The 24,655-nt window shown below is 39.9% G+C and overlaps 1 protein-coding gene across 4 annotated transcripts in view; it reads left to right on the top strand.

Moving 5' to 3' along the window:
• lpp (LIM domain containing preferred translocation partner in lipoma) overlaps window positions 1–24,655 on the top strand; it is a 183,770-nt gene that overhangs the window by 73,772 nt on the left and 85,343 nt on the right. For all 4 annotated transcript variants that reach the window (XM_026159643.2, XM_080297987.1, XM_026159644.2 and 1 more), the window contains 2 exons: window positions 17,009–17,112; window positions 24,224–24,346. In XM_026159643.2, the coding sequence (XP_026015428.1) occupies window positions 17,009–17,112; window positions 24,224–24,346 (227 nt within the window). The remainder of the gene's footprint in view (window positions 1–17,008; window positions 17,113–24,223; window positions 24,347–24,655) is intronic.

Here is a 24,655-nt window from a genome sequence, read left to right as displayed (position 1 = left end):
GACAATTCTCCATTTACATAAATAAATTGGAGCCTATTGGATGGTTATGATTCAAACAGCTGCAGCACAGTACCTGTAATAGTTACAGCAGGATCTAATCGCTGTAAAGTATTATGGGCAACAGTATTAAACACTGCACTGAGGTCGAGCAGGGCAAGTACAGAGATGAATCTGCTGTCAGAGGCCAGAAGAAGATCATTTGTAACCTTTACATTTATAACCATTTCTGTACTGTGGTGAGTTCTGAAACCCGACTTTAAATAAATCATAACTCTGCAGATGATCTGTTAGCTGTTACAGCTACTCTTTTGACATTGGCCTATAATTAGCTAAGGCAGCTGGATCAGCTAACGGTTTAACTACTGCCAGCTTGAACGTCAGTGGTACATAACCAATGCTACAGCTGCTTGTTCAACAAATATTCCCAGGTGCACTTAAAATTGATTTCCACACAGTATAATTCATACAATGTACATACAACATGATTTTCATCCCTAAAAACCTCCTTGATGAAAGACTATGATAAAGAGCCTTTTGTTTTTATTTATTTATTTGTTAGTTGGAGATCGGTTGATCATATTTAGGATTGAAACATTAATTAATCGTAGGACTTTTGTAGGACTGGGGTATAAAAGACACATTGATGATCAATTGGAGAAAAAGAGTCTAAATAAGTAGTAAATACTAGTTAACTAGTTAATATTAAAGATAATATTAATATTAAAGAAATGATTGCAAACTGAATTTAGATCAATATTAAATAGATTATGTTTATATTTTTAACCATTCAAACTGCTTTTATGCATTTTTACTTGCACATTCATACAGGATCTTGTTTTAAGAACTTTATATTTGACACCCAATCAGGATGAGTTATAGATTGATGCAGGAGCAGTGGATCGAGCTGCTGACCTTCTGTTTACCAGAATAGCCTTGGTAAGGCTTACACTCAGGGCTTCATCAGGTGTCCCTGAACCATCCCTTAGATATGCTACTATGGGCCCGGGAACTTCCCATGATGCACTTCAGTTCCTCTCGGCTCCCTTCTTTTCATTCCCTGTGTGTTTATATGCCAGGACTCCTCTCCTGTTTAGTTTTCTATGAGCTGGTGTTATGTAAATAAAAAATGAATTGAACAGACGACCCGCTCTGGCTCCTGAGCCACAGCTGTGCACAGCTGCTGTGTTTGGCTCACAGTGTGACTAAACACCTAAAATTAGCCTCATGAAAGCATCTCTAGAAACTTTTACAGAGGTCTTTCACATAATCAACCATCAAAGTTGTTCTGACCTTCTTGTTGCTCTTAGATTTGGAGAATTTCTAGGTAATGTTTGGGTTATTATATCATCCTGTTCTGTAGTCCTCTGTGAAATGGGCGGTTTTATTTGCTTTATTTTTGAGTTTCCCTTAAAAACTGGATAATTCACCAGTTATCGCCTGTTTACAATATTGAATTTCTGGTTATTAATTGTGGCAGAGGTGTTATTGCATGTCTAATTTACAAGCAGTGTTGGCAGTGTGGTTTGCAGTCAAGTGTGAGCGCAGGAAGCCTTGTGTTGTCTGCTTTTTTTTAGGTCCCCTGGGAGCTGATGGCTTGTTTTTGTGAAAAAAAAAAAAAAGACTCTAGTGCTGCAACTTCATATGCAATACGTGTTGAAATGTAAGGTTATAATTAAGATTGTTATTAAGAATGTCATGTTATATAAAGATTATTTAAAATAAAGCTAAAATATGTGGATTCCACTTTGACGTGGAGTTGCTTATAATAATCAATTTTCTTTTTTCTAAATTCATATTCTTCAGTAGAAAAAGGAAGCAAATGGAATTAAATCTGTACAGTGTGCTGTATATTTTTACCTTTATAAAGTCATACTTTGCATTAGCACACGTTTTCTACAGCACAATAATAGGAAGACGTATGCAAATTGTTTAAAAAATCTTTTTGTTTAAATAAGAGAGCAGACGAGAACACAGGAAGCGGTTTTTTTCTTTTACTGCCAAGAAATAACACTGAAACCTGAAACATTATGACCTACTCAGAGCTACTTATAGACTTTTTAAAGGAATTGATGCTTTTATTTTGCATATGCTCCTATTGTAAAGACGGAGCTGCAAACACAAACAATAATATTCTCTGTCCTCACTTTCCCTTCCAGTTATGTGTTGTAACGTGAAAATTATCTAAACCTCTGCCCTCAAACCCCCCCGAGAGCCCTAGATTTCCAAAACAGGGGAAACGGTTATGAAATTCACCAGGACGAGAGCACACTGTCAGGCTGAAAACACTGCTGTCTGTAGGGGTTTGTGGTTTGACTTACAGACCGTCTTGTACTCCAGATGTTGGTGGTGTAAAAATTGTTCTTAGATGGCTTCTTTTTGAGCTCTGCCCACCATTTGAGAAAAATAAATAAAACAACAATTGAAGCTTTAAAGCAGCTTTTAAGCTTTCAAAATCAAAACTCTTTATATGCTTCACACAAGGTGACACGAAGCCCTTTTCGTAGAAAAAAATTAAGGTAAGAGGAAAAAAGCTGAAGGTGTCATGAAAAGACACATTGAGTACATTCCCTGTACTAATATACAGTTTCACCTTTTATTTTGTCCCTATAATTGTGTTATAAACAAAGAACAGAGAGAGCTTGTTTACTTGATCATCAAGTTTTTTGAAGTCTGAGAACAATTCTTGTAATTCTTATGAATTCTTATTGTGATAATGGGCAATTCTATAACATTGTTTTAATGTACTTGCACTTAAAATTTATATCTGTGTCCTTGACTTGACATCTTTAACCGCAGAAGCTGCATTTATTGTTGTTATTTCCCCACTGTATGAGCTAGAGTATTGAATGGAAAAGACCCCAGGATGGAGCCTTGAGGAACACCACACTGCTCTTTTACACACGCAACACCAAGCTTCATCACTTCATTTCACACATCAGTGATTCTGTTGCACAAAGCAGACCTTGTTCATCTTTAAACTTTGAAAGCCAACATGACCTACAAAGCTGAAAAAAATGTTTGCACACCATTTGGGTGGCCTGTAAAAGATGTAGCTTAGTAGAAGTAAACTGAAGAGTGACACAGAAAAGCGAAAAGTTTCCATAAGATATCCGCTCGCATCGGAAAAACATATTTTTAAAAGATGGCAGCTTCACCTCGTTTTACCTGTAAAACTGGAAAGTTGGACATGTTTGACTTTATAACTGGTGCACTTTTATACTGGTCCAGTTTAGGTTAAGACATTATACCTGATCGTTAAATCATTCATTAACTAGAGGCAAGGGTCAACTTTACTGCTGTTGGATTATACGGCACCCATCTTCAAACTCCTGCCCTCAGTTTGATTTCAACTATTACACAAGCTTCATCACTTCATTTCACACATTAGTGATTCTGTTGCACTGACAGCATCTTCCCAGAGACATATAAACGCCCGCCAAAGTAATCAAACCATTGCTGGTACATTATATTTTCCCAGGAACGCATTTTGCCATGATGACAGAGACAGACTCACATGGTGAAAATAGCAGTTGTGACAGATTTGGTGAGGTTAAGCTGATATTTGTGAGATTAAATTTGGTGATATGTTAATTTTTTTCTGTGCAGCCAGACTGCTGCTGGTAAGTCACAGATATAGAAATTTGATAAGATTAAATATAAAGAAAGAAGACTCATGTTGAGGTTAGGTGAAGTGTAACTGAGAAAGACTGGGTCTGAGACATCATCTAGGTTTGCTGTGCGTTGCTTTTAGAGCTGGTTGTGCAGCTCTTTGGCTTTGTAATCATCAAATCCACTTTCTCAGATCCCAGAGAGTCATAACTGGACAAAGTTTTGTCGTCCTTGCTGGCATCTTTTCGTTGTCGTCATTATCAGCAGAGTTGGTTGTGCAGTGTGTTTGGTTGGGGTGAAGGAAGATGATGTGGAAATGTGTGAATCCCAAGTAGAGTGAGTCTGGGAAGAGGAACTGGAAGCGTGACCTGTGAGCAGGTTGTTAACCATCCTGCTGAGTGTCAGGTGCTTTCTCTTATGTCTGACCAGTGGCTCTTCACACTTTTTAATATTTTTTTAATGTTGAAGCCCATCAGTAGTCATTCCCACCTGTCTTATTGATTTAAAACTGTATTTTAGTTACTGCATTAGAATTACCTGAGCAGGGATGTTCCAAAGCCTCTTTAGCCTTCTACCAGGAGGTCCAGGATTGATGTTGGTAGGGCTGAATCCATAAGTTTTGCCCATTTTGCTCATCCAGATTAATCCAGCCAGATAATCCCAGTAATTACCATGGATGATTCATGCTTTTAAATCTGTACATTTTGGGAGAGTTCTGATAAACTTACTCATTTGTAAGAGTCACTGGCAGCACCAAGGTCTGGCTCTTTTTCTGAGTAGGAAGTAGGAAACTTGCTACCAAGTTTAGGATGGTTTGTGTGCTCTTTGTCCTTTTAATCCTCCTAGTGTTACATTTGCCATAAAAAAGGTCCTTAAATGTGTGGTGGTTTGAGACAACGAGCGTGAAATTATTATTTTCAAAGTTTTAAAATCCCAAGAAAACATTAGATCTTTTAGATTAATACGATGCTGCTATAATGACATTAGTGGGATCTATAGGTGAGCTTTAATACAATAGGCCTGCCTTTAATGCTTGCTTGTTTATGTTGCATTAATTAGGAGAAAATATGTCAGGAGATCAGCAGTGTGCATACAGAGTGCAGCAGAAGAAATGTGTGTTGTTTTAACTTAAGACTTTTACTGAACATTTCCAATTATAAATTGTATGGAAAAAGACTTTGAATTGGTACAAATCTTAAGAATTCTCTTTTTAAATTATGTACGTCACTGGTTTTTCATTCAAGCCCTTACTTATTGTTGTGATCGCCTTTCCAGTGTCCAAATTCCAGCGCTACACCACATAGAATAAATGAGGCTCAGTTTTGAGTATTGATTTTTACCCCAGCCCACAGCACTGCTCCTTCTGTAAATTAGCAAAAAAAAAAAAAAAAAGGTTTTCATGGCCAGTTTATGATTTGCGGCTCCATTAAACCCTTGAGATTTTAAAATGTCACTTCACCAACATTTAATCCACACCCATAGCCACTGTCTTATTTTCTGCGTTATGCATTGTCCGGGTATTAAGAGGATTAATGAAACAATATGAAGAGGCTGGGAATACATCTGTACATTATATAATAATTGCAGTGTTGTACTTTGTAATGTAAATGTTTTACTCTGCTGAGCTGAATGAGGTCAAAGTGACCCATGGAAACCTGACCTTTCAATGTCACTTTTTACTGCATTTACATAAACTGGGAAAACTGTCAAATAGCCTCTTCTTCTGCACATGTGCAGATGTTTCCAGCTGCTCTGGGTTTAGTTCTATGTGACACTGTTGATTAAACATCTATAGGTTGCAGCATCTTGCAGATTTTGCAGAGTGCTGAGCTTTCATGGGCTGCTTAAGCATTCCCCTTTCCATTAAAACATTTAGAAATGACACTCGATTGGTTGTTGTCAGCGTTTTGATCATGCAAATATGTAAAGCCATCTGCAGACATCTCCACTTGTCAGCGGATAAGACGTCTTTATGAACAGATTATCTGGGTGTCTCCTCATTTATCTGTTTAATATCTGTTATATCAAACGTGGGGACTGCCTGATGTAAAATTGAGGATTAGCATAAAAAATTAGGGACAAGTCAATTTGGCACAGCACCCTGCTGTCCCTTTTGTCTAGCAGGGGCCAGCATTGGGGCTGGAATGAGCACTCTGAGGCCATGTTTACTGTGTGCAGACGGGGTGGCAGACAGTTAGCCAAACCTGCATTTAGATTTTATTTATTTAATTATTTTTTTATTTGAGGATCACTTGTTCTGATTAAAGCCCCAGAAAATAGGAAGTGAAAGACATATATGTCTCAGACAGAGACTCAAAGTTCCTTCCAATAAAAGATTTTGGGGTTTAAGTTGATCTCATATGGTACATGCACTGTAGGAAGGTTTGATTGTTTTTTCGTAGAGCCACTATTGCTCCAGTTTTTTTTTTTTTTTTTTTTTAATGCCGGCTTTTACGCTGGAGCTTAGCTTTAAAGATTTATTTTTGCAAATTTTTTTAAAGGTTGTGTGATTTTTAAAATCACGATGCAACATCCTGTGGGAGAGGTGGACAAAATATGATGAATAACTGTACAAGGTAACGCAATCCACTGCAACAGCTCTGCAACGAAAACTACTCCTCTGAAGCATATTAGGCCCAGCTTTGCTAAAACGGTATTGACAACAGTGTGTCATTTAATGGGTGCCGTCAAGCTCTGAAAATAGTTTAAAAAGCCCTTGTGTTATTGATGTAGGACACTGCGGCCTTTCCTTAAAACCCAGAGGAATAAATCATTATATTTTATGAGAAGCGGCCTGTTTTAGAGCTAATGTTCTTCTTTGACATGTTTTGCTTTCATAGTCATAGAGCGAGGTATGCTGGTTAAAATGTTTAGCACTCGTGCAGCTGTGCGAACAGATGAAAACATGCTGATGACGAGTCAGTGTCCGCTCAGCGCTCCCTGGGACTTCTCTGTTTCGCTGTAACCTACGCGCGAGAACGGGATGGTAAACGTGATGTTGAGGACAGAGACCGTCCTTGCGACACAGACCGGAGATTTGCTTTCTGCTGACTCTCTTCAGATTTCACACCAGGGGTGTCTTTTGAATTTTGTCTTGTGCCTTTTTTCTTCACATTCCAACTCTGACACTATTTTGAGAGGCGTTTCAGTCGTTAGAGGGGCCTTGTCGTTGATTCACTGCTTCGTGCAAACAGCTGCTCTGAAGTTCTGAAGAATGATCTTACTCAAACGTTCAAATGGGGATTTTTTTCCCCCTCCATGAAATGAATGTAAACATGTATATGGTGTGAACAAAGACTGTCAGACACAGCATGGGAAACTGAATCACTCTGGAGTGAGTCATCATTTGCATTTCCATTCAGAATATTTCAAATATTAAATGCTTTATAGTCTGATTGATGTGAAGCGATAGCCCCAAAACCACAACCTTTTGATACTGAAGTTATTTTGCGTCAGTAACTTGCTGTAATGTCTCATAATGTCTTTCTGCTTGTTATCAAGATAAAACTTTTTGTGCAGTGGGCTAATCATAGTGAAAGTTAAACATCTGAGAAGTGCTGTTATTCTGCTGTTTAAAACAAAGAACTTTTTCACGTTAAGTTACCAGAAACCTGCTAATTGTTTGCTCAGAGCAGTTCCAAAGTGTCGAACATGTGCATAAGCTGTTTTTATTCCTCCCTGCTTGACTGGCCAGAGGCAAACTGACTACCGGTTGTTATGTCAGAGTCCCTCATGGGTGTCACCAGGAGAATTTACAGGAAATCCACCACCGAGTGTGTCAGTGTCCCCGTAGATACCACAGGCTCCAGCTCACAGCGCGTAACAAGGCTACTTTTATCTTAACTGGAACACATGCTCTACTTCAGCTACTTGTTGTGTGTTTTCTGCCGTGTGTGCAAAGTCTTAACCGAGGAGAATCTTTCTGCTTGGAAGTTTCGCGCAATGTTGTTTCCTCCGTGCTAACGATATTTATTTCAGTGTGTATTTCATCGGGCTATAACAGCCACAGATTTTTAGCGTAATCTTACAAGTATGAGACATTTCACTTCTCTAAATCTCACGGCTCGTCCTCAGAGTTTGTAGTATTGCTAAAACGGTTTTCTACATATCCTGTCTATTCTTTCATGGTTGTGTCTACATAATGTAAGGAAGTTTGACTGCTGAGTAAGATCTCGAAAACTGAACTTGCACATGGGAACTCTTGGCCTTCTAGTCATTCATAATTTAGCTTTGGATTTTATCAAATAACAGCAATAATAAACTTCATCATCCTTAAAATGATTACATTTCCTTTGTACATGCTGTCAAAAATTCAATCCAAAAATGAGAAATTTACATTTTTAATTTACATTTTTTTCTGGGCTAATGCTAAATGCAGCAGTGCTTTTATTTGTTCAATCGGACATTCTCATAGCCCAGCATAATGTATGATAAATGGACTGGTTCTTACATAGTGTTTTTCTACTCTGCTTGAACCCTCAAAGTGCTTTATACTACAGGCCTCATTAACCCTTTCACACACACCCATTCTCTCTATGCCGAAGAGCTTTCTATCGAACATTCACACTCACGATGAATGCATCGGAAGCAACTTGGGGTTCGGTATCTTGCCCGAGGATACTCCTAAGCTACAGCCACCTCTGAGCTTAAACCAGTTGGTATTTCCGGGCGGCCCATCCGAGTACTAACCAGACCTGACCCTACTTAACTTCTGAGATCAGAGGAGATCGATTGTGCTCGAGGTGCTTTGAAAGACGATGATATTGATGCCAAGTTGCCATAAGCATTTAGGCGTTTCGGCACTCATCATTAACGATCCCGAATATCTGCACTACCTGTGATCAGTCAGCTGATAGATTGGCCCAGGTGATTTGTTTTATCCCGCCTGTGTCCGGTTTGGGTGGCACCAGAAACAGCCAAACATGCCAAGTTTCAGGTTTTAGGATCCTACGATATTCTTATTGCAGATGAGAGATGTGTTCTCCTCTAAGCTTACGAGACATTGAGAGCAGAAGGCCTCTAGATCAGTTGGCCTCTTTTGGACCCAATGGAGCAGCAGCTCTGCACCGAAAGTGTTCTTCTTTTTCTTTTCCTGTTAGGGTGATCTCTTCCGTTCTACGAAGAAAAAGAATTTTCAGTTTGTTCGACTCCTATTCTTTTGGTCATACGCCCAAACTGTAGATTCATTGGCAGCCTTCTGGCACAGCTCTCTCTTTTCCTGTAGCTCTAACCCTGTGGTGACCCCAAATCCACTGTGTCTGCAAATCATTTGCCAAACATGGTGAGCTTTTGCTTTTAGATGCTGTCGTGTCTTTAGTTTTTGGAGCCAGAGCAGCTTTGTGAAACATTGACCGTCATCTATGTTGGAATCCAACAGCCTGCTGGGACTGGCAAAAATAAATACTGATACCAGAGTCGGTGCTCATTTTTAGTGATGAATGAAGCATTTCTCTGTGAAATGACTAAGCAGACCAAAGATAAAAAGGAGAAAAAAATAGCAACTAATCTATTTTCTATTTTCATGGCATTTTCTTTTTTCTCACACACGGTGTAGACTTCTTAATCAACTGTAATGGAAGGGTAGCTGTCTGCATATTATTACACGTTCAGTGTAGCTGCACAGTAATAGAGTTGTATGCATAACATAATTGCTACTAATATAATACTTCTTAGATATATTCCTAATGCTTGAGAACAAACGTTTTATTCTCCAAGCTCGTTGGTGATTCATTATGTGCCGCTTTTTGTATGAGTACTCCGTCGATGATATGATTTGATGTGGCATTTCCTTTGATTCACTATGAGCACATGACATTCTGATCAGTATTTGGAGAGAGCACTCAGCTCCTCCAGTTGCTGTGTTAGATTAACTTCTTGTATTGGTGCTTTAAGCATCTCTTTAAACGATTAAAGATGTTTCCGAGCAGCTCAGTGACTCAAACGCGTCAGGACACCTAAGAAGTTACATTAAACATCCATTCAATTTAATTACGCTTAAATTTGATTTTAACATTTACGGTCTTCAACTCTACTTGTTGGCTTTAGAAAAACCTCCTTACGAATGTGTCATTTTATCGGATCGCGAAGCCATGTGTTATAAGTTAAAGTTGACGGCACAACTCGTCGCGCACAAGAACCGGCTCGTCTGCAGGCTTACAGCCGATTGTCTCTGTGAAAAGGTTTCACGTTATGAAACTGGCAGAGTTTACACAGCGGTGGCTTTCTGCTGTGACATTTGACTCGCTTCATTTACTCGCTCACCACTTTGTTTAGAAGAAACGACAGCAAAGCTCCCCTCTGCACCTTTGATGAATCACGCTTTTGCTCATCACAAAACACTGCTAACAACACATCTTAAGACGCTAATTGTTCAGCCCATTTATCGTTTCAAGCGTTCACCTTTCCTCAGTATTTGTTTCTTTGCTTTTGTGCGAAAACATAATCCGCCTATTGTTCCTGATCGCAGTTTTTTTTCCTCCTGTGGGATTTCTCCGTAGAATAGCAGAAGCCAATTTTGGTCTGCTCCTTTTACACTTAAAACAAGTACATCTCCAAAGACTTCAAATCCCTCCCTTGCATCTCTAAACCAAATGAAGTCGTAAATCACTCTTCTATACATATCATGCTAATTAGGAACAGGGCTCAGCTGCTCTTTACCAGCGGAAGATGGAATAAAACGAGTCCATAATTATGTCAAAACAATGTGCTCTCAACCTCTTCCACAGCACATTTGGAGTGGGTATGTGGAGATAAAACATGTGGACTTGAAATACTTTTTGTCCATTTTGTCTGAGAGGGATTATGTATTTGCTGCTCAATAAAACAAAGCTTTTTTTCCTGACTTCCCTTTATTTGGAATATCGGTTATTTCACATTTGTACAGACGTAAAAGACTGATTTTAGAGGATGGGTATTGTTAATGTTCTTAAACTTTGGCCACCATGTGTGGACCGACACTGGATCACTGTCCTGCATTGTTTAGGCTCAGTGCAGCATGTGTAAATGCTAACGGACAGCAGAGGCTCAAGCGTTCAGCAGTAAATCAAGTTCATATTGTGGGAGAGGATTTATGTGCTGCGCGCCCAAATCGCTCTTTCCCTGTATTTTAGGTTTCCTCAGTTTGTGCTCTTTCTGCTTCAGACTGTTCTGTTTGCAGAAATGTGGGCTATGTTATGCGAAAGGCAGTTATATTCTTTGCCAGGCTTTGTCCTAAGTCCTTAGAGGCCAGATGGCCACCGCTTACACACGTGTAACTCTGATAATGTTGTACATATGTAAATCTGAAAACATATGCTCAACAATCTTCCTGCCCCCACAGAACTGACTAATCCTTAGTCCAGATCAGAAGTACTACAACAAACACTCACTTACAATCTGCAAAGATTCTTTTATTCCTCTGCTGAAATCTCTTATCTGTAACACTTTTAACAAGAGCATTCTGAGACTTCACACCTCCACTGCTGATAATTCCCTCCACAATATGCATGAATGGAGTCTCTGAAACTAGAAGGAGATCTGCATCTGTTCTGTGATATTTTCTTGAGAAAACTGAGTTGATTTCTCCAGTTTTTCATTGTTTTTGAAGATATAATCATTTTTTGTCATCGGGGGAAATTTTCATGACGCTTGACTAGTTTATCGTGCAACTCAAATACTGAAATCTTTCCATCCGTCCATCTTCTGACACTTACCTGTATTCAAGTCACAGTTTAAGCAGAGACACCTGGACTCGTCTCTCTCCGGTCCAAGTCTTAAATGGGATCCCGAGGCCTTACTAGGCCAGCCAAAATATGTCGTCTCTCCTCGTGTCTTGGTTCTGTCCTGCAGTTTCCTACCAGTAGAACAGAAACACAAAAATTCACCCAAGCATTCGAGCCAGGTGCACGAACCACCTCAGCTAGCTCCTTTCGAGCAGAGCCCAGACATCCTTCAGTGGAAGCTAGTTTCCGCGGCTTTCATCCTCAGTACCCCCAGCTCACGGCCATATGTGAGGCATACGAATTTAGATCGACTGACTGGTAAAACGAGAACTTCTTCTTTATGCCTTGCGCTCTCTTTACAACAACAGACCAGTACAGCATCCCGGCAGAAGATCCAGCAATTCATCTGTCAATCTGTCGCTCCGGTCTGCCCCAACGTGGTGAACAAGACCCTCAAAATTTATAACTCCTCCATCCGAGGCACAGAAGCTCCTCTCAACTACATAATTTAGAAAAACTGATTCAAATCCACGCAGACGGGATAATAAAATACACTATACTAAAGAGAAGTCGCACGCATACATTCAAGAATGAGTCGCTCACAATTATCAGTATTTGAAGTGTTAATAAATGTATCACTTAGTTAAAAACAAAAGTTAAATACAAGTCCCTCAGCGTCACAGCTGGATCCATCCTCACCCCTTTGTCACCCCCTTAACAATACTCAGGGTTCCCAATAACCAATTACACCTCTTACGGCCTCTCAAATAACTTTAATCACTGATTAGGATTCCTTGTTCACAAAGCGGCTACTTAAAAGTAATTGCTCAATAAAGAGAGGGGAAGTTGTCGTATTAAGTAGGTGTTCCTGCTGCTTCTCTCATTAGTGCGCACTTGGAGCTTTCATCTCCCTATTGTCACAAATGGAGTCAGCTTCATTCACAGCACAGGAGCCGTTCTCGCTCTGTCTGCTTCACACTGCTTAAAAGCCTAACGGCATTAGCACAGCTCAGAGCCGCTGAACAGCGAGTGCTAAAACCTGTGTTGTCGTTTTTTTGTTTTTTTTTGTTTATTATTAGAAATAGAAAGATTGAGTCCCATGGCTGACACCAATGGGACAAAGTTTTTGTGGACAAAGATGTTTTGGATTCGTCATTTCAGGAAGCAGAAACCCAGGATTTGATTTGTAGCGTTGGGACGTCCAGGTTCACAGTTTATTTAGTTAGTTAGTAAGTTTTAAAAGTTCTTTTTTCACTTATTATGTTGCTGTTTAGCTGCAGGTGAGAGGGATTCTTTCTGATAAGGAAGACATGAAGATTTGACTGTGTGTATGTGTGTCTGTGGTTGAAAAGAAAGAGAAGTGAAAAATTTTAAAAATATTTCTGTTTGCACTGCAAATGGTGTTTTTAGTATGTAGATTTCTGGGTGAGACTTTCCCCATTTTGCAATATTTAAAACAACCACTGTGCTCTAATATAGAATCAAAATGAATATTACAATAGCCTGCTTCAGTGTTTTTGCCCACACTCTTACATTCTCCCTTTCAGCCCGGTCTGCCTACAGAAACTGCGGTTTACATTTTAATAATATTCATCCAGATTACCACCTCTCGCTCTAATATTGACTCAGAGGCAGGAACTGAGTTCAGGAACCAAAACTAGAACTATGTCCTACAGGTCGTAGAAATATAAGTTAAGTTCCTTGTTTGAAGGGTTCTTGAGGTTGTACTGGAAAACTTGACACCAAGCCTACAGTTTACTGTCATTCATCTACCAAGATTATGCCAAAAGGAAGGAAAAAGAAGAACCCGTTAAATTTCTTCGGACTTAATTTGTGCATTGGTGGTTGCCCTCTCTGAATACCCCAGGACTTTATTCCTGCTATTTTTACAGTAATGCAGTTAGAATGATATGCTATGTATTTTAAACATGCTAAATGTGAATAGCACTTTGAACATGAGGCAAGCACGAAGGAATAACGATGAAGGGTATTAATATTTAGATAATAAAAGCATCAAACTGACTATTAAAGGCAGCCTTAATAGCTTTTGATTACACAGTGCTGTTGAACAGTGATGCTAAGGGTGGATCTAAACAGAGAGAAGCTATCGTCATCATGTCCATGTGACGAGCAACAACATTTAGACTAATGTGGGAAATCTACGTTGTAACTTGGGACCTGTTCGGAAACCCATTTAGCGCTACACATGGCCTTTTATATAACCGGATGTGCACCTCGCAAGAAACGTGATTACACGTCGAGCCTGTGAAGACTGAATTGTGTAGGCCACGGCGCCATGGTGCAGGGTTAAAGGGGTTTCCAGTTATGTCTTAAGTTCCCACGTAGATTTCTAGCAGAAGTCTTAGGCCTCAATCACACAAACCTAGAGACCGCTCTGCAACCATCTAGCAACCACTGGTCAATGGACTGGTTGTCGACTGCTTGCTGGAAGTTGCTAATGGTCGCAAAGAGGCTCCTGCCCCGAAAACCACCTTGTGTCTGCTTTGGTTGCTAGCAGATTACCACAGTGGAAAAGACAGCTTGTCTGTAAACACTTGTAATTACTAGCTCGGGGAAGTTAAACTTTTTTTTGTTGTTGTAACCTTTAGAAATTATGTTGGCTTAAGATATTGTTTTACATATATAATGTATGGCTTCTAGTTGAAACCAATAAAGTCAGGAGTGTTTGAATGGCAGTGAAGATCTTCTGGTCTCAGGTGTGTTGTATTTTCAAGAGTAAGATCATTCCTCTTATAAAAGAATGTTCACTTATGGAAATGAGAGATAACATTACACGCCACTTAATTCGAAAGGCTTCTTCTTAAACGCCGTTTCTTTCTGACCCTGAATCAGCTGCAAACATCTCCAAGGCTGAGTGCATTTTTTTATGAGACAGAATGGTTTTCCTTGAAAAGACTACTGGGGGGTGCAAACAGTGCATGCAAAGTTTTTTTTCTTTTTTGAATTTAACATTAGCACACTAATGCGATTCACTCCTAAATGACTGGTGCAATGACGGATGGGGGAAAAGAAATTGGGTCAAGAGGGGAAATGGTCAGAAACATCCTTTGAGCAAAGATGCCTAATGACCCCCGTTCCTCCTCCAAGTCTTGCTTTCCACTGTTCCACGCACAAAGCTATAAAACCTTTTCAATAAAACATGATTCTCTGAAACATTTACAACTCGTGTTTCCTGAAGTGATGAATCCAAAACATCTTTGATGTTTGAGAGAAACGTACATGCAACTTAATGATTTAATTCTCTGTAAGCCACAAGTTACAAGTGACTTATATTCGGGTAAAAAGGATCCATGGTGGAGGGGAGGGCGGGCCGGGCCCGAGCCTTGTTGTCAAGCAGCATATTTTATTTTCTCTCCCAGAGGTTTAGAGGAGCTGTTACACTCTGGAGTTTTAGTGGAGGTCACAAGGTTATTATATAAACAATTCACATGGAGGGCCTCAAGTGCCCAGAGGGAATGTTTAATGCAATGCTCACAATTTCTTGAACGTAGTAATGCTCAAGACGCAGAAGTGTCCAATTTTAACCATGCTGCATTATCTCTCTGTCTTCGTTTCCTTTTCCCCCCCCTCTTTCTGCCGTTGTGTTGAGGCAACTGAAAACCACGCTTAATTAATTTGGTCAGCTGCCTTGGATAAACTACACTGATGACATCAATTAGATTCTAATGAAAACAGATAAAAGCCATGGAATGCAAATGGAATTTCAGAACAGGACTCATCAAAGTCTTAGCATTGGAACAAATTCCCATTACGTCTCATAAAAGCCTTTAATTTGCAAAGCTCATGTCTGGTTTGGTACTTAGAAGTACATGGTCAAATGATTCAGTCTTAAGTCCTGTGCCGAGAGAAGCCAAATCAGAATTTAATTTGGCATGTAACTCCTTATCCTGTCTGAAACATGTGGCAGGATGCAATCCTTGGATTAGCGTGCACTTCAGAACTACAAATTTAGCTTGTTTCTCGTCGTCTGGCACGGCAAACACCTAGTCTAACCCGTCTGTAACACAACATTTCAATTTCAGGGAGAGGGGGGGAAAAGCCACGCTTGCTCCAGATTAGTACTTCTTAGTTAACCAAATTGCTGCAATTATGTGTGTCAGTCCGTTGACGTGGGATAGCGAGGCTGTACTTCTTTGTCTCATTCGCTCGCAGTCTCTCTTTTTTTTTAACTCTATGACCTCTTCCATATGTTAGACTTGATTTTGCAGTTCATGCAAATGATGATGACTTCTAATAATAAGTCTTCATCAGCTACTCTGCAACCGGCGTTCTGTATAACAAATGTGCGCTCGTTAAACAACTTGCTACATTACACTGCATCTTTCAGTCGGTTCAACACCTTAATGACAAAATGCCATTGTCGCGTTTTAAACTACTTAAATAAGTCAGAATAATGAATTAGACCCTGCTGAGTTGTTTTCAATTGAATTGCAAGATAAACCGCTAATAATAAAAATAATCAAAATGCTGTCACGCTGAACAAAAAATGTTCAGTTCAAATTAAAAACACCGCACATTTGTGCACACGGCTCTCGTATGGCAGACATGTTTGCAAACAGTGACCTGCAGATGCAACGATTAATATCAGCATTCGTTTTGAGTTGATTTTAGCTCCATTAGGGAGAGAAGTGGGAATAAAACTGATGGTGGACAGCATTTGTGAGCTGCATCAGCCAAAAATAGGTTATTTTGTTACTTAAGCCCACTCCCAGTAACCTCTGGTATCAGTGGTGCTGACCACCTAGTTACTGAATTTCTGTAGTGTCATAACTAGGCAGGTAACTTTTATGGGTTAGCAACTTCCTGCTGTGCAGTGGGCAAAAGTAATACTGAGATCAGTGAGGTGGAAAACCAGAACAAAGAGCTGAAAGGTGCTAAAATGCTCATTAGAAATAAAGGAAATTGCAGAATCCAGTGGTGTTTCTCATGATGGTGAAAAACAAAAGCAGTTTTATTGATTGTTACTAATAAAAAATATGCATATATATTGATTGTTAAAGCTCAAACCTAATGTTTGAGCATTTGATCCAGCTGACATCTAACCTGCAGGTGTAAAGAACATCTTTCTACCCCATAAAACTTCCTGTAAAATACTTAAACTTTTTATTGTCATTGCACAGTCATGCTTTGTAGAGTAGTACAACGAAACTGAGGGACTGTCCCGCATCGGGGATAAAAGAAAGGCACGCAGTAATCATAACAAACACCATATATACAGAATAAAAATATGCAGAAAATACAAACTTAATGTTAAAACAGATGGTGATGCATTAATGCGTCTCAAAATGATAATTTGATGCACTTACATACTTTATAAATCATGTTTGTGTCAACATGCTGGACGCTCCAGAGCCAGTCATGTATTTATGCGCTATAAGCAGGCTTACAGTGTAATCTACTTTTAACCTCGACCATGCAGAGCATCATGTGCACTATTTCTCCATAGATTTGTAACCCTTTACCTTGTTTTCGGCACCTGTTGTGCTGGTTGTTGTAAATGAAACATCTTTTTTTAATCTTTTTTTTTTTTTTTTTTGCCGGTGTTTTTTCAGCGGTGGACTGTGTGTGTTCTTTCACAATTGTGACAGTTTGTTTGTAAAAGAAAAAAAAAGGGGAAGTATTTAATGAGCCGTTTTTGTTTTTCTTGGTGTGTGTGTGCGCGTGTGTCTCCATCCCAGCGGACTACCCTCCCCCTCCACCACCTGTCGAAGAGTCAACCGGCTTCCTGTCATCCCCTGGTTCCTTCCCTCCTCCACCGCTGGGGAACTCATACGATTATCAGGTGAGAGGAGCCGCTGTTCTATTAAATTTTCTTGGTTGTCAGTAACTCTCTAAGAGTCGGCGCAGAAAGCAAAGACAGCCCCGAGCGCCGCACTGAGTTCACGTACCAAGTCCAGCAAAACTATTTGTCCATTTGAGCTGCAGCCAAATGCAGAGACGTCCAGCTCCAGATGCTGCCTGGAGCCAGCCGCTCTCCACCCGTGGACCCCCACACACACACACACACACACACACACACACACACACACACACACACACACACACACACACACACATTTCCGAGGGCTCTGATGCAGGAAGGATGGAAGGCTGACACCTATTGGTGGAGCCCGGTCACTTTTCTGCGCTTTGCTGGTCATAATACCCACAGGCATTTGGCCCTCCTGGGATTTCTGGCCTCTGCACCTCTGGCTGACGCTCGCAGCGCTCGACCTCTGCTATGAAATCCTCCAAGTGCTTCACATTCCTTTGTTCGCTGCAAACAGGAAGAAAGAAAGTCTCCCTCTTCAAGCCCCTCATTTGATCTGACCAGTTTTCTATCCTAAATGAATGCTTCCTTTGTAAGCTTGGAGACAGAATGTTGCATAATTCAAATAAGTTATGCATTGCGTGTAAATTCACTGCTCTTCCCACACAAACTGCAAACACAGTAAGTATAAAACTCGAAGCTTTAAAAAACCCTAGGACTATCAGTATACGTGCATGCATGCTGCGCTATGACCTTAATGTAATCTAAAGCACTTTCAAAGTCACGCAGTTATTTTAAAAGGTGCAGCGCTTCGACTGTTGGAGTTCTGAATTTCATGGCTTTGTTGAACGTCAGGTTCAGCCAGCCAGCAGAGCTGCTCCCCTCTTACACTTTAGGCAGAGCACAGAGACACGTGAGCAGTGAGGAATGCAATAGGCGTACAACAGAATTTACTTCTCTTCTTAGAAGTCTACGGAAACCTTAAACTTCCATATACCCCTTAGTTTAATGAAGGCTGATGACTTTGATCTTGTGCTTGCTGGGTGGGGCAGTTTCTACCTAAACTCCGGCTGCTGCTCAACAATCAGTGTCGATCCTGTTCACTTTGTTACAGTTTAATAATGTTACACCTACACTTACGACCCAGCATCCTCTCGATTTGTACCTGGAGACAGGAATGCAGCACAAGTTTTTAAATTTTCAGTCTTAAATCTTGTACGCTTTTCTGATGATTGAGGAAAAAGCTGAATTTAATCTACATCGCCACATCCAGAAACTTTGAATCATTTAAAAAATGTCTCCTTGGTGCTGGTATTTCTTATTAATCTTTTGGCTCACATTTATTGCTTAGAAGTCTTTTGTAGCAGTTTTATACATTTCTAAGCAGTCAAAATTCTCTGGATGAAAAAGCTTTTAAAAATAAATCTAACTGGGAATAATCTGGGTCCTTGTCTGCATGTGCTAAACGGTAACAGGTGAGCAAAGTGGTGAACACATGTCTGGTGGAGTAATGGCAGACTTTACAGGCAGCATGCATGCTTAGAGGATTTTCTGGACATCTAACAGTCAGTTTTACTGGTATCTACACATTTGTTAACTGTGAACAGATCTATAAATTTTCACTTGTCCATATGAACCTGAGCAGGTTTTCCATGCTTTCACCTCCCTTCTTAAACTCCTATATTATATTTCAGTATAACTGGGAGATGAAATCCAGACTCCTACTATCATGCAAAAATGTATTTTTAAAACTTTACCTATAATCAGAGACAGTAGAAAATGAAATCAATTTGCCAAGTTACAGTACAACGTTTCCACTTCCTGTAAGCATCTCTTCAATCAGATGGATTTGTTTGAAGGCAACATGTGGCACTTTGGCCTTTTCTGAACGTCTATCAAATATATATTATTATGATGTCAAAAATCCCTGTATGTTGGTAAAGCTCACAAACTAAAGGTGAGTGCCACATAGCTTCATGGTAAAAATGCCAAACCTTTCTCATATGTCTGGATATTCTGTCCGGATCTCATCTGTTAAAGGAAAATAATGATTTTAAAAATGTTGCAAAGTTGAAGTAAAAATGTTCCCTGCATGTTCCAATGCCAGGGATTTCAGTTTACCTCTGTCCATTCGTCCAGGGTCACTGACCCTTACAGACTTTGGCTTTAAACTTGTTTGGTTGGATCTGATTGATATCTTCCCTTTCTTTTTCCCCCGTGCCTCGGATTTTGTCGTGCTCAAACGCGTGTAGATGTTTTTGAGAAAATGTTGATGAATCAGAAGAAAAGTCTGTATAAATTGAGCAGAATTGGTTACCTGCTAACTCCAGTGGAAGTTGGTAGCCTGGTCCGTGAGCCAAAATAAAGCTGATAGCTTCCAGGTTTGCATCTGTGCCGTGCATCCCGCTGCACATGTGCATTGTGCTTGCGAGTTCCCACAGAACCCGTGGACTTGAAGTGATAATGTCACATAAACACACAGACCTTTGAAGGTGCTAGGAAGGTTTTAGAAGTGGGAAACCTGCACAATAAAAGAGGCAACTGGGCCGTAAACTGGCTTCTAGCTCAGCATACGTCCCTTAATCATAATAGAGCTCTTTGCCGTTTTTACATGTATTCCCATGTATTACCACTGGGGCCTTTAGGTGACAGGAACTAAAACAGACAGAGGCTGAACTGATGGGACTGCATCATTTGTGGTCTGTATATGATAAATAAAGGGTTTCTTTTGAATTGTAAATCATGCAGACATGTGCGAGAAAAACCCCAGAATATAAATATAACATATACATTTGCATGATATGGGCCCTTTAACTCAGACTGCTTTGTTCCCGTAGGTTAAAAATGCAAAGCTAGTAAGAGTATAAATATTATTGTTTTCCTTCGTGTGTGAACATCTCAGCTTTTGGAGATCGGTGGTTTTGTCAGGACAGCTGTCAAATGCAACACATTAGCTGAACAGGATGATGGTTATAATCACGAGCATTAATTTAGTTCCCTTTTTGCTGCTGTAATTTTTGCCACTATTCTTGATTTTTCTTGTGTGGAGAGATGAAGGAAAAGATTTTCAAGGCCTGAAATTACATAAGAAATTCCATCCCTCAATTATTTTTTAAAGTGCTTTCCTGTATTCATCTCGAAATTTTCTTTTCCTATCACGCTGCCGAGTCTTTCTGGCCTGCAGTTTAATTCCTTAAAACACCACGGGTATCTTAATTATGTGTCCTGCAGCCAGAGCAGAAGAGAACGCTGTTCAGAAAAAAAAGGGAAGATATCAATCAAAAATGTCTTTCTGGAGAAATTCTACATAGTGAATGAATAAATCAGCGATTTAATGGCATTTTACTTAAAAGAAGCAGAAATATGCTCTTGTCTTTATCCCCCTGACAGAGGGAGATGTCTGGATTATGACACGTAAAAGCCGAGACCTTTAGCGGGAGAGAGAAAAACAAACCTCTCATCCTGGCTGCAGTTCGCATTACGAAGCCCTACACGGCAAATTCCTCCGCAACACAAAGTCTGCGATGTTTCCTTTCATCCTCCTCGTTATCACCGTTAAACAAGTTTGCCCGTTTTTTTCTTTTGTTGATTTGAGACAAGCCATTAGTGTTTTGCTTTGTTTACTCCCGCTCATGATTGCCTTAGATGTTTTTAAGCAGCAGCTCTGCTCCAAATGGAGGCAAGCCCTGCCTGTAATAGATTGTGACAGGTAATCCAAACACATAACATTAGAATAAGAAGCAGCCACTGATCCAACCAACTCAAAAAGCCCCCACAGGCAATTGCAAGAAGTCTTCTTGCAGTTGCAGCATAGTTCAGAAGACTAAAAATACATCTGTCGTTCCATGGAGAAATTCCCGGGAATTTTGTAGAAAACCGGGTGCCACTATCGGTCAGATCACTTTAACTACTTTCCAGATTTCTGCGCATCACTTTTGTTTTTCTTTTGATTAAATAGTTTGTGTCTTTTCATATGTCGAGGTTGCATTTTTCTCTGAAGCGAAAGAGAAAAAATGCGGATGAATAAATCAGCGACTGCTGCTGCAGTGATCCTGTTACTGATGCTTTCAAGCTTCCTCTGATAATAACAGAGTTAAATAAAAATCACAGCAATTCTTAGCATCCTCTGCAGAATACATTCAAAGTGTGGATTAAAAAAAAAGTTTGACTTTGATTTTAAAGAATTGACCTTTCTCTGTGAAATAGTGCTGGATGAGATTGTGATGAATAATGTATGAAGAATGAAATACTGTAAATCCAAGAGCAGTAAAAGGCAGGTGAATAGTGCACCGTGTTATGAAAGTTGTCTTTCATACAATGCATCGCTTCTTTCTCACTGAGAGAAGTCTCTGCTATTGATGTGTGGCTTTTAAAAAGATTGTCTGAGGTCAAGGTGAAACATGAACTTGTAATGCAAAGTTTAAGAAGTGCAGAGAGAAAAAAGCAGGAGAAAATATTTCTGAGCAGCACAGAGTTAGAAATACTCATCGCCGATGGCATTATGGTGACAGTAACTTGACCCTGTGAACCCGGGCTGTACCTGTTACTAGAGCAGGGCGATATGACCAAAAATATTTATCACGATATACATTTGAAAATTTGTGACAACGATATAACTGACGATATAATTGACACTAGACAAAATACTTTACAACTCCACAACTTTATTAGTGGGGGAAAAAAATCAATGTATTTTCACTTAAACAAGCAGCTGTTTTTTTTTAATGTGCATTAAAGTTACATAAATATTTAACAGTGCAAATGCAAATTCCTTGCTGACAGTTTAACCAAAAGGCATTTCCAGTGGAAATTAGCTGACATATCCTCAGCATAACCATGTATAATATCCACCAAACTTAAAAAGAGGTTATACACACACACACACACACACACACACACACACACACACACACACACACACACACACACACACACACACACAATATGGTAATATTATGTTGACGCACAGTACGTATCACTCCGCGAGGCGCCTGCCTACAATAGCCGTAATGCTCCGACAATCCATCAAGCGGTGCGGCTTCGTAGGTTAGCAAAGTCGTACTAAAACATTTGACAGATTTTTGAGCACCGTGTACATAAAATCGTTTCGAGGTCAGTAAACACAACCAGAATTCATACATAAGGCACACGGGATTATAAGGGGCACTGTCGATTGTCAGAAAAATCAAAGGATTGATTTTAAGTGTGCCGTATTTTCCAAAATACGGCCGTCGCTAGCATGCGCTACCACAAATAGTGCTTTGTTGTGTATCTGATGGACAAAAGCCAAACCAGTTCCACACCACTGAACTTGCAGCATTTTTACAAACCAATTCTGGTTCATCTGTTTCATTCAATGATCCGCTTTCGCTCTTCTCATTCTCCGTCGCCAGCATGGTTTTTCCGCCATGTTTCCATGAAAACAAAGGCATGCGCGTTTTACCCATATTCTATCGCATTATTTCATTTTCTTATCTCTGCCCAACATTATACCGGTATTACCGTGAACAGTATGATATGACCCAGCCCTACCTGTTACAACATAACCCACACCCAAGGTGAGTGTTGCTGTGACCACAATGCATGGATTAGAAACACAGATTGCAATTTTCTTGGGCGACTCCACTTTAAGTGTGCCGATCCCGATTTTTGCCAGTTATGGTTTTCTTCCGAATAATATCAATAATAATAATGAGAATCATAACAATAATAATTTACAGGTAAAATTTACAGCGGTTTCCACTGATGAAAACGTGTACACCTCTCCACCTTTACCTGACAGATTTTATTTTACCTTACCAAACAAAGGCTGATATAAAACTAATGCCAGGTACTTCATAATTTACAGTACAGCGATCCCTCGAGTTACGCTGTAAAAATAACCCACGATAAGTGAAATGTAAAACCCCTGCATGGACATTTTCACAATTTTCTCTCTTGTTTAAATACTCTCAAAGTTCAAACCTTCGTAGAAAAATAAGTCCAGCATTATAGAATGAAACCAAAGGCACTCGCAGGTGACGACGTTTCGTGTGTTTGTTGCGGAGCAGTCACACTGCTAGCGATCAAAGATTTATGTAAGTTTGACAAGCTGAACTCATTTTGTGCTGTACAGGAGACACGGCATGAGATTGACTGACAATGGTCTAGAGCCAATCAGGACGCACAACACAATGCGTTGTTAAAAAAAGAAAAGGATGCAAAATGCACAAAAAAAAATCAGTGAAACAGCGAGGCTGCAGAAGTTGAACTGCGATATAGCGAGGGATCACTGTATGTTCATAACTTCACCAAATAAAAGGATATCAACCCGTTGCTCTACTACTTTGATCCATTGCTAATACCGAGGCTGCTGGCTTGTGGCTAGCTCTGAGCTCAGGATCACTTATCATTTGTTGGCTCCTTTAAAATGTCCATGTTAAGCTGGTGATTTAGGTTTGTTGACACAAACATTTTCACTCTGGTCCTCTAATGGGGTTCAGGGTCAAGGCCAAGGAGTGGAAATCGACCAATTCTGGTCCCTGGGTGATCGATTGGTGCATCTGTGGTAGATTTACCATTTGGACAAAGGAAAAAAACAAACTGCCGCTGTGAGAGTATGAAACAGACTACGTGATGCTGATGTTTATATCTATATGCTGGTTTGTTTGCATTTCTCTGCAGTCATGAATGATACTGTTGGAGCACTTAAATACTGAACAACAGTTACTTTACTAAAATGCAGGAAAGAGAGACGACTTCAGGTCTGATCAGACATTTACAGAACATGTGACTACCAAGGAGACCAATCAGATTTGGTGTTGCTTCACTTCACTTTGATTTGTAACTAACTAACGATGGTGTAACTATAGTCTGGGTATGCTGGAGAGTCACCGTATTGCTAACACAAGGCTATAACAGGTGCATAAATCCCTTCTTATGAGGCATGGTGGAAGCAACATTGGGCTCTGAAAGTGCTTCTCATGTTCGGGGAAATCTGCTAACAGATTTGACGATTTTAGAAAGTTTTTGAATAACATGTTTTCAATTTTAATGTAATTTAGAAGTTCAACTAGTGCATATGTTTCAAATGAAACATATGCACCACAGTAGAGTGTGCAAACAGTGAAGGAGTCTGAACACTTTATCGGACGTCTTCTCACAGGTGAAAGGCCATGAAAAGACGCTGGAAGAGAGGCGCTCCAGTCTGGACGCAGAGATCGACTCCCTCACCAGCATACTGGCAGACCTGGAGAGCAGCTCGCCCTACAAGCATCGAAGCACACAAGTACGTAACCTACAAAATGTCATGCAGATGTGAATTTAAGGCTGTGCTTTTCTTGGGCATTTACTGCAGGCCAAAGTTGAAAATGACTTTTACCGTTTTCAGTTTATGCACGACCTGTAAGGAAACATTAGCCTTTTAATATTGTCAAATACATTTTACAGAAACTAAATGTCAGCAGAATTGATGCTTTTACTTCTAATACTTAAAAACCTTAGTAGGGCATGAAGCACGCTGTTATCAAATGCTTTTACTGAAGTATGTGAGTGCAGCCTCTGTTGGCATTCAGTAACACTTATATCCGCACAATAA

Source organism: Astatotilapia calliptera, chromosome 23 (assembly GCF_964374335.1).
Source record: "Astatotilapia calliptera chromosome 23, fAstCal68.1, whole genome shotgun sequence".
NCBI lineage: Eukaryota > Metazoa > Chordata > Actinopteri > Cichliformes > Cichlidae > Astatotilapia > Astatotilapia calliptera.
The sequence above is the reverse complement of the archived record's forward strand: the minus strand, read 5'-3'. Positions and strand labels throughout refer to the sequence as shown.